This window comes from Gorilla gorilla, chromosome 2 (assembly GCF_029281585.2).
Source record: "Gorilla gorilla gorilla isolate KB3781 chromosome 2, NHGRI_mGorGor1-v2.1_pri, whole genome shotgun sequence".
Taxonomy (NCBI): domain Eukaryota; kingdom Metazoa; phylum Chordata; class Mammalia; order Primates; family Hominidae; genus Gorilla; species Gorilla gorilla.
Window position 1 is genome coordinate 20,152,841 of NC_086017.1, and position 15,757 is coordinate 20,168,597.

Consider the following 15,757-nt stretch of genomic DNA (forward strand, 5'->3'; position numbering starts at 1 on the left):
TGCAGCTAGAGCCCCAGACCTAATCCTCAGGGTCCCCAACCCCAGCTCTTTGGCTTCACAAGGTAGGGCAGCTGAAGGCTCCCCACAAGCGCAGTGAGAATGCCACACTGGAGGACAGAGCCTGGGCTCCCCACCTCAGCCACATATGGTCTAGCCCTGGGCCCCTTGTGACATTAGGGAGGCAGATGAGCTGGGGGAGGCCTTGGCTCCCCTTGGGCAAGTCACAGTCCTTCAGTTTCCTCTGCTGAAACTGGGAGTAAGGACCCTAGCTGGAGATGGTCACTGCTTGAAGGAAGATGTTAAGGCTCAGAGAGTGTGATAGACCCAAACTGTCAAGGAGCTTTGGAGAGGAGGCCAGGGGAGTAGGGTGTTAGAATTAAGGGCCAGGCCTCTGGGCAACTCTTCTACCTCACTGCAGCTTTCAAGATTTTTTATTGCCCTCTAGTGGAGAAACTGTTGCAGGGGTGTGAGGGGGTGGTGGTTAGGTTAGAGCAGGGAACAAAGGCAGGTTTCGGGGGATCTCTTGGATCTCCTGTTTTTTGTTTGTTTGTTTGTTTGTTTTGTTTTTTTTGAGATGGACTCTAGCTCTGTTGCCCAGGCTGGAGTCCAGTGGTATGATCTTGGCTCACTGCAACCCCTACCTCCCGGGTTCAAGCAATTCTCCTGCCTCAACCTCCTGAGTAGCTGGGATTACAGGCATGTGCCACCATGCCTGGCTAATTTTTGTAGTTTTAGTAGAGATGGGGTTTCACCATGTTGGCCAGGCTGGTCTCAAACTCCTGACCTCTGGTGATCTACTCTCCTCGGCCTCTCAAAGTGCTGGGATTACAGGTGTGAGACGCTGCGCCCTGCCAGATCTCCTGTTCTTCAAGGAACAGGCTCTGGCCTTGGATCTATAGCTGCACCACTGACTTTCTAGGTGATAAGGCCAAGTCACTTTTCTCTGAGCCTCACTTTCTTTGAGTGGAAAATGAGGACAAGGGCATATTAGATGTAAATATAATGCATGAGGCATAATTGTGATTAAAAGAATTTCCTTGTGTAGACATTGATGTTGAAGAGATTGGGAATTTGTGACAAGCAACAGAACTGTATCTTATTCATTAAGGTATTTGCTGTAAGGTATTTGGCCCATAAGGCGCTGTAATATGGCAGTTTAGAGTACAGATGCTGGCATCAAGACTGCTAGGTATCAGTGCTGGATCTCCTGCTTACCAGGTGGGCATGCTCTTCACCTCTTTGAGATGCTGTCTCCTGCTCTTTTGAGTGAGAATTATAATAATACCTCCTCTGAAGGTTGATACTGGGATTAATGAACCCTTCGATATGAAACTGCGTTTGGAAGTCGGATGGGCCTATGGCGCTTGATTTGGGGATCAGTTCAACCTAAGAAGAGCTGTGTGAGTGTGTGAGTGTGTGTGTAACTCTCAACCCTTGGGCCAACCTTAGGGATTACTTGTTGGTCTGGGCATATTCTCTTTCTCTGCCAATGTTCAGCAGAGGTTTGTGAAGTCCAGACTCCTCAGGTGCCAGGCTTCCCTCTGCCTTATCCCTCTCCCCAGTAGGGGGGTGCCACCTAGATCCAGTGTCTGTATTCCCCATCTCCTCCCTCTGGTTAATCCAGACCCCAAATCAGGCTAACTTTCCCTGATTTTTGCCCCCCAACCCCTTGCCCCCAAACCTCCTCCGCTTCATCCTGAGGCCCCGTTCCCCAGTCTTCTTCTATGAGATGGTCAACCATTCCTCATAGGTTAATGGCTCATGGCAGGGTAAGCCTGTCTCCCTCAAATGGTGGGTGTTCAAAAGGTGTGATCTAGTGGAAGGAGAGAGACTGCCCGCTGAGCTGTGGGCCCTTGGGCAAAGTGCATTTCCCTCCCAGGGACTCAGTTTCCCCCTGAGTTCAACTCCACGAAGGGCGGGGCCCAGCTGTCCTTCAGAAAAAGGCCTTGTGATGTGTACCGTGTCTGCATTTCCACGTGTGCATTTATTGTTATTGCTCAGTATAGTGTTGAAAAGGCAGACAAATCCCATTAATTACAAAGAGCACAAGCCAAAGATACAGAGAAATAAAGAGTGTACAATAAGAGCACAGTCACTTCCCAGCCCCGATTGTCCCAGAGCCCCCCAGAGCCCGGGCAGCTTATGGAAGCTGGAGGCGGCACCATTCCCTCGCTACTCTATTATAAAATATGTGCACACAAGAGTTAGCAAAGTGTGGTGACCCCCGAGAGGAAAGGTCCGGGAGGGAGAGCACCACAGGCATTACAAAACAGACTTAGGGGGCTGAGAAGGGCAGTCCCAAAGCAGCCTCCAATATTGTTTTCAGTGGAGGGGGTGATGGCTGCTGCCTGGGGCTGGGGACCCTCCTCCCCCACCTGGGTTGGTATGATCTCTACATTAAAATCAGGAGAGCTTGGTTTGGAACTTTGAAAAGGCTTGGGGACTTCCTGCTATTGTCTGACTTCCCTCCTGGCTCTGGAAGGCCTAAAAGCCTTCAAGAAATGCTCTTCCCTACAAGAGCCTCTAATGGTGGGATTTTGGACACAATGGCAGGAGAGAGATTTGGGTGGGAGGCTTGTCAGAATGCACCAGGTTGGCAGCCTCCTGCAGGTAGCGCAAGAGTGGGCTAGGGGAGTGAGGGTTCCGAGAAGGCCCAGGCAAGAACTGCCTGCATCCCAAAGGTACTGGAGCCTCCAAATTAAACAGCAAGAAACTATCCCCCCAAAACAAAATGAAACAAAAACAACAAAAAACCAGTTCAGGAAAGGGAGATAGGAATAAAGCTTTCTCCATGATGAGAATTAGAAGTGCAGACAACTGGGCCACACATTCTTTCCCTGCTCCAGGCCTAGGAGAGACTCCTCTTTCTCATCTGGACCAGAGACAGATGGCGAGTCCACCCCAGCACAACCAAGGTGGGTGACTTTGGTTCCCAAGCTGAGATTGAGTGGGGGCCTGGTGACCTCTTATGACAACTCCTGGGCTTAGGGGGCAGGTGAAATGATGGGAGGAACAGCAGGCTTCTCTCAAGATCAGGATGCCCTTTTTGTCCCTCTTTATAGAACATAGTCTATTTCACAGCCCTGAGTGGACAGTAATTACAATGGGGGGAAGATGATGGCACAGGGAATGACAGAGCCCAGAATTTGGGGGTGGGAATGGGACAGGGGGTGGAGGACTGGGCACAATTTAAAGTTTATGTGGAAGAATAGATGTGAGAGAATAACTAGGAAATTTTGTAAAAGAAGAGTGAAGGGACTCATCCCACCACATAATAAGACATTAGAAATTGACAGTAGTTAAAATTGTATGGCTGGTGCCAGATGAGACACCCAAGTAAGGGAAGAGAAGAGAAGTTCCAGAAATAGATCTAAGTCTATATAAGACATCAGTGCGTGGTAAAGGTGGCATTTCAGCATGGTTGGGGAAAAGAGTGGCTTCCAACAACTGGAGGACCCAGGACAAGACAGGTTCAGAGTCCTTGAGCCAGTGCAGTCATTTTAATTGGTCCAGTCTCAGAAATAGGACTGCCTCCCTCTTGTCATCTCTATGCTATGGTTGGGACAAGGGGACAAGGGGCCATGGTGAGGGGTTGGCGGGAGCAATGGAGGCTGCTCCTGAGTTAAAGAAAGCTCTGCCTGAGTTGCAAGAAGGAAACTCCTCAGAGCTCTCTCTGCTCACTCCAAAGATGAGTGATTCTGCAGCGCCAGGAGTCACTGAACGGGCTCCCTGCCCTTCCCTCATCTGTTGAGGTGGAGACAAGTTGGTGAGCTTAGCTCTCAGAACCAAATCTGCCACCTACTCCTGGAGCCCTTGTCTAGAGGACAGAAAAGAAGCTATGTGGATGATGCAGTCCCAAACTAGAAAAAAGTATACATTACAGATATATTTACTATGTTCTGTTTGATGTTGTTTTTTGCCTTTTTTTTTTAAACCACAAACATTTCAGAACCACACTGCACGAGTCAGAAGAGCCAGCGATTGAAAGCATAACCATTGCATAGTATTAAATGAACAGAGATGGTGAGTTCTTTATTTACAATTATTGTCTAGATAAAAAAATTCATAAAAACAGATGAATGGTCATAAATTATTTACCCCCTAATGGAGTGAACTGCCAAACGTACCCCATGCTGCTAGATATAGGACGCAGAGTGCAAGCTTTATGTACTACAGTGAGTTTTGACAAACCAACCATTTCGTGTGTGTGTGTGTATGTGTGCAAGTGTGAAAGTGAGGGGGTGAATGTGTGCAAGCATCCTTCATTCCTGACAAGAGAAGACCAACGCTAATGTTGGCATTCTTCCATCGCTCCCTGTTCCCTAAGCCAGGCTCCACTGAGAACCCCTCCTGGCTCCAAATGAACATGGAGCATGGTGTGCAAACACAGCTATCCTGATGTCATGGAACGAGGTCACGGACACATGACTGATCAAAGAAGTGGGGAGATGGAAAACTGTGAGAAAGGAAACTCCAAAAAAACACCATGTTCCAAGGCTGCCCCATGTTTTACACGTGCAGATCTTTCCTTCCTTGTAGGAGAGCAGTGGGCTGGCTTTGGTGGCGTTTGTACTGGAATCCAATAAGCACATCTGAGGGCTGGTCACCCCTTTGGTTATGCAGTTCCTCTCCTGGATACATTCAGAGATACTTCTTCACGACATTCAGGTGATGCGCTCTTGAAGGTCCTCCTTCCAGGAGGATTTTGCCAGGTGGGATGGGCTGACTTTGAACCCCAAACCCTCAAGTTTTTCCACCGCCATCCAGATGTAGGCCCTCCCAGTTGACTATGGCTCTTTTCCCGAGTGGCTCTCATCTTGTTTGTGGAAGAGTTCTCTGGGCCTGGAGAAGGGAAGGGGCTGGGCTGACACAGCCATCGTGAGGAGGGTCAGCATGAGGAATGGATTTTGCAAGAGAGGCGGAAAGTGTTTGGTTTTCCTCGAAGCATGGGACATCATCGATCATGGTATTCAAAACGTCTTTTGCACTGTACAAGTTTATGGAAAAAGATCATGTGCTGAAAAGTCTCAAAGCAAACTTTGTATTAAATACAAAAGTTCTTTTATGAAAAACGCTGAGACCCGCAAAGTGCTTAGCAGTTAAGAGGCTGACATCCAATTAAATAAGCTCTTATTAAGTGGGATTACTAGTGCTGTTGGCTTGGGGAAAAAATAACCACCTTTTCTCACCTGTGATACTGTAGGGTTTCAGAATGGCTTTCTGTTTGGGAAAGCAAGACTTGCTGTTAAAAGGCTACAGTATATATTGTGACTACAGGAAGACAATTTGGTTTAAAATCACACTGAGTACATCTCAATATACACATCATAAGGTTCATTCGGATCTAAATAGTGCAGAGAAAAAGGCTATTCTTCTTCAAAAATAAAAATAAAAGCAGCAAGCCATACTGATCCTCATCCAATATGCCAACAGCTCGGATGCTGCCATTAATAAGGAAACAAACCTGTAAGTTACTAAATAAAAAAAAGATCAACACAATACCATTTATAATATTTCAACACTACCTCAATCTCTGTACAGACAGTGCCAAAGAGAACCTATTTTTGAAATGCTCTTAGTAAACTCAAGCGAGTTTCATTGAGAGAAAAGTCTTCGAGCAGTGCTTTGCAGATCCTGGCATCCTTGGGCCGGATGGCCGTTAGTGTTGCAAACCCAGGAAGCCTTCTCTCCTCCTCTCCCTTCGTCTACGGAGCATGTTGTTAAACCCCTCAGGATGGCAACTCGGTAGCATTTGGCTTCTGCCTGAGCCTCTCACGGTAGTGACATTATTGAACGGAAATAGCAGGCAAAAATCAGAGCATGGCTATCATAAAACATCAAGGATGCAACCCAGGGGAAGTGTCTGTTGGGCCGAGCTGTTTTGATAGCATCTCAGCCACCAGTGTTCTTAAACCATACAAATAGCCAAAGACGTTATCTACAGGTTTGTAAACAAATTACATTCTTCTTTTAGGACATAAATAAGTTAAAATAGAGCAATTTAAGCAGAAACAAGGCAACATGCCGGCAAAGAAACTTTATATATCCATGTATATATATTTATATATATATATATATCTACCTATCTATATGGACGTATACAGTCTCGGAAAAGTATACGTTGATATAGATACAAAGAAATGGATATAACCTTGTGAGTGTCTATGAAGTTCTTCGGTTCCATTGGTGCAAATCTACTAGGCGAGTTAAGCTCTGCAATTTCAAAAAGTTATTAAATTAATCTATACAACTGAGACCATGCTGTGCAAGCATTTCAAAAACTCACAGACCAGTGGATTGGATAAATAGTCTCAGAAAAGAGTCTGTTTGCAGTTCCCGCCTAAGAAAACAAACAAACAAAAAAAACCCCTCCCCAACCCCCAAAAACCAAACAAAGGGAGGATTGAAAGTGTACAGTACATTCATGCGGGGGACGTGGTGGCTGGGCGGGTGCATGGCTGGTCCATGTCTGGGTGGGAGCCAGGAAGGGCTTGTTTTGGGAAAACCGCTCACTCCCATGAGCCCCCAGTGGAGATCCCGCCCCTTGCCTTGAAGTGAAAAAGAGTTCAAACAGCATCGCAGCCAGAGAAAGGGTCTGTTGGTGGAAACGTTGGTTTTCTCTCCAGTATTTGGTTTCCGATTGTTGCTCGTTGCTGCTTGGGTGAGTTGGGTGCCTGGATGGATGGGTGCCCGGAAAGCGGGTGGCAGCGGGGTCCATGAGGGCGGGCGGGCAGGCGACAGGGCCCTCAGCTAAAGCGACGTCTCCAGGCTGTGGATGGGGCTCCCTGGACTTGAAGAGGTAGCTGATTTGCTTGTGTCGGTCGTCAGGTTGATCCCACTGTCGATGGCGCTGTTGTTCTTGTTGAGGGATGACGGCGGGCTCGAGTTCTGCTTGAGCGCGGCATCTTCTTCCAGGTCGGTGTCATCAATGAGGGGGATGTGGGGCTGGGAATCTTCGATCCGGAATTCAGGATGAGCCATGAAGTTATGGATGGAGGTTCGAGATTCAGGCTTTTCTAAACCTTCATAGAGAGAGCTACGGAACGCCTTCACGACGCGGATCTGCAAGGGAAGCACAGGGGTCAGGAGCACTGCCCAGGGACCACAGCCAGGCTCGGGGGGCTCACAGGAGGGGCGGGTGGGAGAAGGGTTAGGGCAAAGCAGGTGGCTGGAATCCATAGTCGCTGGGTGTTATTAGCATTGACAGGATGGGGGAGAGTGAAAAAGGGGGCTCAGGTTATAGGCATCCTTGAGCTGGTTTTTAAAAATCTCTTTGGTTTTGGTAGAAACTAGTGTTAGGACAGGAGGAATCACCAAGCACCATCAAAGAGATGATGGGGAACAGTGGTTAAAGGAAGCACAGTCGACTCCTGCGGGCACCCACACCTAGTGAGAGACTGAGCCTTGTTCACTTTAAAGCAGAGGTTCAACCATGCAGACAGGGAGGAGGACCAGGTGGGAATCAAGTAGGAAAGAGGAGAGGCTATTAAAAAAATTCATCTTAGAAAAACCACACACAGTTAAGAAACCATACAACATGGAACATGTTACGTGTCACAAACAGAAAAGGCACAGAAAGGAGAGACGGTTGGATGAGTTGGGATGAGAGAGACACATGAGGGCCAAACAGAACGGGAACATCAAACCAAAGGCAGCAAAGCAAACCAAAGCCAACCCAGGGCTTTCTGAGGTGCAGAGCAGAGGCAGCCAGAAAGCACATGGGAGCTGGCGGACAGATGACATTCGGGGGCGGGCTGCATGCCACGGGGAGGCCGGGAGCCACATGGCACACACAGACAGACACACGGCTACACTTGGAAGCCTGGACAATGTGAACGGAGGTCGTTTGTACCCAGCGTTTCTTTCCTTCATGCATTTGGGAGGTAAACACTCGAGTATAGACTCAAAGCCCTGGCCGGCCAGTTATTGGAGCTTGCTTTGGGGTCTCTTATTTCCTGGGGGATTTTGTTTATTTCTTTATTTGTGCTTTGAAAACACAAAACCAAAAAACGAGGCTGGAATCAGATGGCCAAACCCAGCCCCAGTGGGATTCTGGGGTGTGTGGAACTGAGTCACAAAACAGCAAGTTCTTTCATTTTCTGTCTCAGTTGTGAACCACACGTCCTGGGGCCTCAGTTTCCTCCGCTGAAGAATGGGAGGAGGCTGGTCATTGAGTCTTCAAGGCTAGTGGAAAGAGCACTGGACTTGGAGGCAGAAAGACCCAACTTGCATCCTGGCTCTGCCACATCTGGTGCCTTGACTGTGGACAAGCCACACTAGCTCTCTGGTTGTCCTCTGTCCTGCCTCACAGGGTGCAGAGGGACAGGACCCTCACTTGGAAGAGAGGTGTCCCTTCTCTGGACTCCTGGGAGGGGCAGCAGTGCCTGTCATCTCAAGAGTCTGATGGGACTTGGGACAAAGGTGCCTCCTCCTCTCGTCCCAGCCCCAACTTGGAGTGGAGTCAGAGGTGGAGAAAACAAGGTGGCATTGGCGCCTCCAGGACAGAGCCTTAGTCGGCTGCTGTGTGCAGGCCAAGTGGCACCCACCTGCAGAGCAGTGGCTGCCCTGCACCGCAGGCCTGCGGGGAGGCAGGGGACTGGACGAGACGGTCGTGGGGAGGCCCCTGAAGTCCCAGGACTTGAGCTCTCAGCGGAACCCAGGGGTAGCTCCTTTGTGAAACCCTGGTGGGGAAAGCCCTCTTTTATGGAAGTGGAGTTTCTAGGTGACTGTGGTTGATGATTTTAAGTGTCATCGCTGAAGGTTTGTTTTACTGTTGCAGAGGGAATTCTTTCTAAAGCATGTCATACGCTCCTCTGACTTCTAACTTAGAGTGCACACAGAAGAATTTAACATAAGGTTTGTCAATTATCCTTCTTGGTCTTAGGTAAGACTCCATGGATTGTCTTGTTTTTTCTCCCTTGCTGTCAGTCATTGCTTACTAGTTAGTGCTGACTTTTCTGTTTTCTGAAAAGCACCTCTGTCCTTTCACCTTGCATACTGTGAGCTGGGACTCCAGGGTACCCCACTTGCTGGAATTGTGCTTTAAGTAAGAGGCAACAAGTGCCAAATAAGAGCCAGCCAGACACGGCCTTCATGCTGGTGCTCCATCATGGCCACTGTGGCTGCTCTGAGCTCTTTCCCCCTGGAGTCCCTCTTTGTGGCTCTGCAGAGATGGTTCATATTCTGATCTCCTGAAAAGTGAGCTGTTACACCTTGATTAACTGAAAACAAAGAAGGTGCTGCAGGCCTCAGCTTTCTTGTTTGTAGAATGGGAATAGCATCAAGGCTGTAGCTGCCTAGCCTGGTGCTCAGTGTGTTCTGAGGTTGAAGTGCAATTCAGATGCTGACGGGAACACCTAGTGTATGTGTGGGGCAGGGGGATGGTGGCAGGACCCTGTCATGTGACTGACAACGCAGAGGGGATGACACACAATGAGATGAGGCCCCTCCGCCCTCCCCCTGGCATGGAGACAACAGAAAAAATGAACTGCTCTGGACAAGACTGTGGGGACAAGACTTTTTGGGACACCCCGCCACGGCCATCTCAAGTCTCCACTTCGGTTCTCTCCGAGGCTGAAATGGAAAAAACTATGGGGGAAAAAAAGGCTCTTCCATCTCCCCTCCCTGCCTACCCTAAAGGTAGGATTTTTTTTTTTTCTTTTTTGGCATAAGCTGCATTTGGGCGTGGGGGTGAGGGGAAGGAGAGGAAGGGACCCGGTGAGCGGGGTTTCAGATGTTTTGGTTTCGTCAGCACAAAGGGAGCAGGGAGACCCATGCCTGTTGTCAGAGGGCTCTGAGAAAACGCACAGGCCCTGGTCTGAGATGGGTTCTACATACTCGAATGTTTACCCGGCTTCAAGGAAGCCAAGAGTCTGGGATTGATTCACATTCATTTCAGGCTCAAGGTTAAAGACTCACAACCTCTTTTAATTTCACTCTCTCTTGCTGAACTCTGTGTCCAGTGTTCTCTAGCCCTCTAGGGAAACAAACACATGGAATATTCAGACAGCGGAGAGGTCTAGGGTTCCCCCCACAAAGCAAGCCATTTTCTCGCCAACCCAAGGTTGCACTAAATTAGTTACCAAAACACTAATGAGAAGTCCAGCTTTCTTCCCTTTTTGTTGTCTTCATTTCTCCCCCTAACAGTGCAAACTCCTTGCCCTAGGAGTCTTCAGAACCAGGAATCTGCGGGGGAAGTGGGAGCAGGAGGTGCCCTATCTGTCTAGCAAGGTACGGCATCCAGAATGTGGCTTGGACCTGGCTTATGGGGCTGGCTCTTGGCTTGGATGGTTTGAAAGAGCAGGACTTCCACTGATAAACACGGAGCCTGCTACAGGCTTGCTAAGTACAAAGATGGTTGGAGATGAGTTAGGAATTTGAGGCAATGAGAAAGACAGGCTGTGCGGCTTTGCCTTGGATCGAAGCGTGGGATGCTAATCTTGTCCTTGATCACCAGTGGGAAGGTGCCCTTCTCCCCAGTCTTGGCCACGCTGGTAGAAGTTCAAGCTGAGAAACAGCTTCCCTGGCCTTCCCTGGAGGACTGACTCCTTTTCACGATATGAGGCTGTGGGCGTGGGCACTGGTTCCGGAATGGAAGTTCAGCCTCTGTGGCTCCAGGTCTGTGGGCCTCCTGGGAAGCGGTGTGAGTAGTGGGAAGAATGAGGGACTCCGGAGTCTGACCTCTTGCCACGCCCTTGCTGTGGTGACCCTGGCCTCATCAGTGTCTTTCTCTGCGAAATGGATGTGTTGGCAGGTCCTCCCCTCCCACAATTCAGTGGTGAGGCATCTGTGAAGTAAAGGGAGTGGGGAACTGCTCTGGAAATGTTGAGTGGGGCTCAGGTATAAGGCAACAGGGATGTGCCATTAAGTTTCCGGGGCAAAAACAACCTCGTTTTTGAGTTAGTCAGAAGAGTGCACCAATTCATTCCCTCCCGAGCATCCTCGTGCCATGTGCCTCGTGACTGCGGTCAGGCTTACCATGTGCGTCTGTCTGCTGAGGCCTTCATCTTGCGGTGGTGCCGTGGGGAGGGGAGGGCCTGCGATGTGTTCAGGGGTTTTCCTCACTCCAGTGTCCCAGGTCAGAAGTCAGGCCCTGTCCCAGGCCTTTGTGGTCAACTCTTCATAACCCAGGGGACAGTGGATTGACTCCTTCCAGGGCACACTGGCTGCAGGTGTTTTTGCCTCAGCAGGCACATGGGCAGCCTCCTCTGCTGGGGAGTCCCCAGGAAGCAGATCCCCCTCAGAAGGCTGGTAGGGTGCGGTGGGGGTGAAGGAGTTGTGGGGTAGTGGGGCGGCCCACTTCCTCATCCCATCAAATTGGGGCCCTTCTGTCACTTCCTGGCCACCTGTTTAAACCTCCCTGTGGGAGGAAAGCACACTGGCTTCTGCAGGGACTTTGGCTGGTGTTTAGAGGGTCCTCAGAGTCCTTGGAGACCAGAGGAGGCAGCACTGTTGTAGACACTACTCAAGCAAAGGAGGCACGAGGCTGTGTTGTCCAAATGTGTGTACTGAAACCACAGAGGCTGTGATCCTGTCTGGGAACCAGTGCCCTCAGGCAGGGGTTTGGTCAGGCTCTTTTTAAGACTATAGGCTCAGGAAGGGTCTCAGGAGGGACCCAGAATTACAGGCTGGATTCTGTCACAGAGGGGGAATGCGAGATTCTCCAGGAGGCATGAAGAGGGAGAGGCAAGATGGTGAGCAGGGTGGGGAGGCCCTGGCCAGCCCCGCTGGGTCCCCTGAGAGAATGAGAGGTCAGGGCAAGGACTGTCAAGTTGGCTTTGGCTGAGCCTCTGCCTGGGCTTCTTTTCCAAGACTGTTCCAAAGTTGGGGTAACCACGGGCTACAGGGGACTTATCTGGCCTCGAAGGAGGTCAGTGTAGACACCTTCCTGTCTAAGCATTTCTGCAGAAATGAAGAAAAGGGCATTTCTGCAAAGAAGTGTTGTTCCCGGACTGGCCCTATTGAATGGCTTTGCAAATGATGCAGAAGAAAAGCTGAGAAAGAAGTGGCTGAGGTTTGAGAGGACAGCTCTAGCTTCTAGACTGTGAAAGCTAAGATGAGGGGTTGACTCAGGGACGACTTCCAAAGGCAGTGGGGCTGCCCAGCGATGTCAGGTGTGCTCTGTCGTGGCCAGGGTGAAGTGCTGCCCTTCAAGAAAGAGGCTGAACTGGGATGGACAAAGAACTGGGCCTTCACCCAGAAGCCAGACTGCCAGCAGGCAGCCCCAGCCAGAGGGCCGCAGGAGTCATCGGGAGGGGTGGCAGAACAGAAGTGGATTCTTCCCCATGTAGCTCTCCCTGCCGGGACACTTGGTTACCGCACCTCAGGATAGGTGGGGGTGCTGAGCAAGGCCAGAGCTGAGTTGGTGCAGAAAGGAGCTGGGAGGTCAGCTGGCTAGGCTGGTGCTAAGGTGAGAGCTCTCTGGTCTAAAGGGGAGGAGGATGGGACCAGTGTTGCCTTCCCCGAGAAATCCTGGCAGTGACTGCCTAGTGACGGTATCTCATGGAAATGTGACTCAGCCACCATCTGCTGAAATGCATCTCCATTTCATCTTGGCTCCCCGGTCCTCCCCAGCACTGCGTTTCTGTGCTGACGAATGAGCACTGAGGGGCTCCTTCCCTGCTTTCTGCTTCTGTCCTGCCGCTATGGGTCGTGGACATTTGCCATCAACAGGCTCCCTGTGGCCCGCGCCTCCTGCTAGAGGCACTGAGGGAGGCACTCCCACCAGCGCACCAGGTTACCTGCTTGGCTGCAGGGGGTTGTGTTGTGGGTGTTCTGGTTTTGGATGGGGGTAGAGGCCCTTTATAAAGTTTCAAGGGATGAGCTGGAGTCTACTTCTCATCAAAGAAGCTGGAGGCTAAGACTGACACTATGCCAATTGGAGAAGACCAGAACCAGGGGCTCCCCTGCAGATCAGAAGGGCCTGACTGGAAACATAGCAGGGCGATGGGAGGAAAGACAGACTTGTTCCCTATGGGGCCCGAAGCCATGGGTCCGGGAAAGAGCTAGACAAAGCCAGCAATGAGTGATCTAGATCAGAAGTGGTGGCATGAGGAGATGAGCTTGGCAGAAGGGAGATGAAGGAGGGGCCACAGTCCCAGGCTATCTCTCAGATAAAGGAGGGCAGGATGCTGAAGGGCAGATCAGGTCCCTCTGGGCCTGCTGGCACCCAGGCAAGATGTGAGGCTGGACCCACCATTTTCTACCAGGGGTCAAGCTGAATGGACCAGGGACCTTGTCCTTTCCAGGAAGGGCTTAGAACTTCAGCAAGTTCCAAGCTCAGCCACAGGGAAAGGTGTCTGCAGGGCAGCTGATGCAGTCAAAAGTGCAAGGGGAGGAGTGACAGGAAGCGGGCAGAGACTCTGAACTGCTGGGGTGCAGCGTCTAGGCTGTGAGCTCCTAGGTGGCCTGGGATCCCTGGCTGACTATGACCTCTGACCTGCAGTGACCTCTTGGCTCAACTTTCCCCCTTGACCATGACCCTCATTACTGTGGGTGCCCCCTGACCAACTGGGAAAGTCTGGATGACGTGACCCTCTCCTGGGTGGATCCCAATGTGACTGACTGTGACCCTAAGGGGCTTGCTCCCCTTGACCCACAGTGACCCTTCTGCTGACTTTGACTGCAAGACTGGGACCTCTTGTCCAACTCCAACCCTTGCCTTGGTGGTCCAGGCTTTTCCTGACCACATATGACCCTGGGCCAGTGGGACACTCTGTGTCCCCTCCATGTCTGTCCCCCTCTGGCTGCCGGGACCCTGTGGTGGATTGGGACCATTTGGTCACTGATGTCCTCTTGACCAATGGTGATCCCTTGACTGAACCAGACTTTTTGGCCACTTGGGACCCTAATGACCCTCTGACTGACCCTGGTCCACTGAGTGACTGCCACCGCATGACTGGCTATGCTCTCCTGACCAACGGGACCCTCTTCGGTGGCTGGGACCCTTCAGCCCCCTGGGCCTGATTGTGACCGGCTGCCCCCCATGTCCTCTGGTGCCCCAGCCCCTGCCCGCCTGGGAGCTGGCGTGGGCAGTGCCAGCCGGAGGCAGTAAGGAGTCACACTCACGCCCGGCTGCAGCAGGAGGAAGGCTGGTCGGAGAGGAAAGAGCATTGGACAACGACACGCGACTAGGGCTAGAGAGATTGGCTACATCCTGGCTCTGGCTGGTGACCGAGGACTGTCTCCGCAGGGCCCCCTGAAAGGAGGCCCCGCTCTTGAAAGTATTGACTACTTCAATCTGCAACGGAGGAGAGAACGAGACAAGTTGCGAGAAGAACGAACACAACGGCTACATGACTGACAGGGCAACGTCACAAGAACAGCCGCAGCCATGGCAACAACGACAATGTCACTTAAATCAAAACAAAAATACCAGACACACTCCAAGGCTCTGAAAAATGTCTGCTCAGCTCTGGGCCCACCTGCAGGCCCCAGGGTCCCCGGGAGGACACAGGGGGTCCGGCCTTTGTCCTGTGCTAGTGGCTCAGGGGCCAGTGGGCTGGCCAGTGGGGGAGGCAGTGATTAAACATGGTATCTGGAGGGAAGAGAGCAGTGTTCAGCCTCCCTCAGGTACAGGCGTGGAGGTAGAGGGTGTGGTGGGGGTCCTGAGGTGGACAGAGCTTGGCCTAAATTCCAGCTCTGTCACTTACTGGCTAGGTGACCTTGGGCAAGCCACCTCTCTGAGTTGAGTTTCTTGTTCTTAAGAAGGGTCAATGCTACCTGCCTGGCAGGGTTATCTGTAAGTGGCAAAGCACCTGACCCATGTTAGCATTCCGCAAGAGGCAGGCAAGACAGGCACCCCTGCCCACTCAAGAAATCGCAGTCCTTGCTTCCTCCCATAATCTGGAGACCCCTGCATGGCTTTGCCGCCAGGGCAGTGACAGCATCAGGGACATATTCACTGAGTTGTCCTGGACCTCCCAGGAGGTGGGGGCAGGCTGGGAGGGCTGGCTGCCAGGGTCCTAATCAGGGAAGGTGAGCCCAGGCCCGTGTCGGGCAGCTCCGGGTCTGAAACCTGCTTCCAGTCCCCACCCCAGCTGTGCCAGCTCAGTAGAAGGGGCCATCTCCTGGACCTTGGTAACCTCTAAAACTGGGGGAGTCACATCTACCTCCCAGGGCTGTGAAGGTCACATGAGGTGAGGTTTGGGACAGGGTACAGAGGGGTGGGAGGTGACCCAGGTGAGCTCTCTGCTACATCGGATGGAAATGAGGTGCTGGGCCCCAGCTGGCAGGATGGTGGCCAGGTGGCTGCTTCTACACTGCACTTTGCCCGAGTATGCTGGGGCATGGAGGAGCTCCCACTCCAGCTCCTCAGATGGTCTGGGCAAGAGACCCACAGAGTCCCTTTTGGCCCTCCCCTCGCAGGGCTGTGACAGCACTTGTGAGCTACAACACCTGCTCCAGGCATAAGGGGACCATGTGAGAGCATGTGGTATGTGTGTCGGGGGTCGGGGGGAGGCGCGCAGGTGTGTCGTGTGCCACATGGCAGCCATGCTCTCTCTGCTCTGGGGAAGAAACCTGCTTCTGGCTGGCTACGCCCTGCACCTGTGCTCCCCTGGTGTGCTTGGTGTGTGCATGTGTGTCTGTGTGTACTTGAGGATGACTGACCTTTGCTCCCCACAGCCTCTCCACCCGCTAGGGGAAGCTGGGGAGAGCAACTGAAGCCCCCATGGAGGCGGCGGACCCCCTGACCACCAGGCCCTGGGGGACCCTGGGCGACCTGGCCTGCAGCTTCTGTCCAGCCTTACACGGCCCC

General features: G+C 51.7%; 1 protein-coding gene and 1 non-coding gene across 14 annotated transcripts in view; one reads left to right on the forward strand and one right to left on the reverse strand.

Annotated features, from left to right (window-relative positions):
• Positions 1 to 1,965: 1,965 nt before the first annotated feature.
• The window catches only part of ATP2B2 (ATPase plasma membrane Ca2+ transporting 2), a 385,217-nt gene continuing 371,425 nt past the window's right edge, over positions 1,966 to 15,757 (reverse strand). For 6 of the 13 annotated variants that reach the window (XM_055383610.2, XM_031009128.3, XM_031009127.3 and 3 more), the window contains one exon: positions 4,813 to 7,062. In XM_055383610.2, the coding sequence (XP_055239585.1) occupies positions 6,751 to 7,062 (312 nt within the window). In that variant the 3' untranslated portion in view covers positions 4,813 to 6,750. Of the gene's footprint in view, positions 7,063 to 9,921; positions 9,977 to 14,067; positions 14,240 to 15,757 lie in introns of all 13 variants that reach the window. The other 7 variants (XM_031009131.3, XM_004033609.5, XM_004033608.5 and 4 more) reach the window with 4 other exon arrangements.
• On the forward strand, positions 8,129 to 8,237 carry MIR378B (microRNA mir-378b). The gene has a single exon (NR_106455.1). It is a non-coding gene; the product is annotated as a microRNA mir-378b (primary transcript).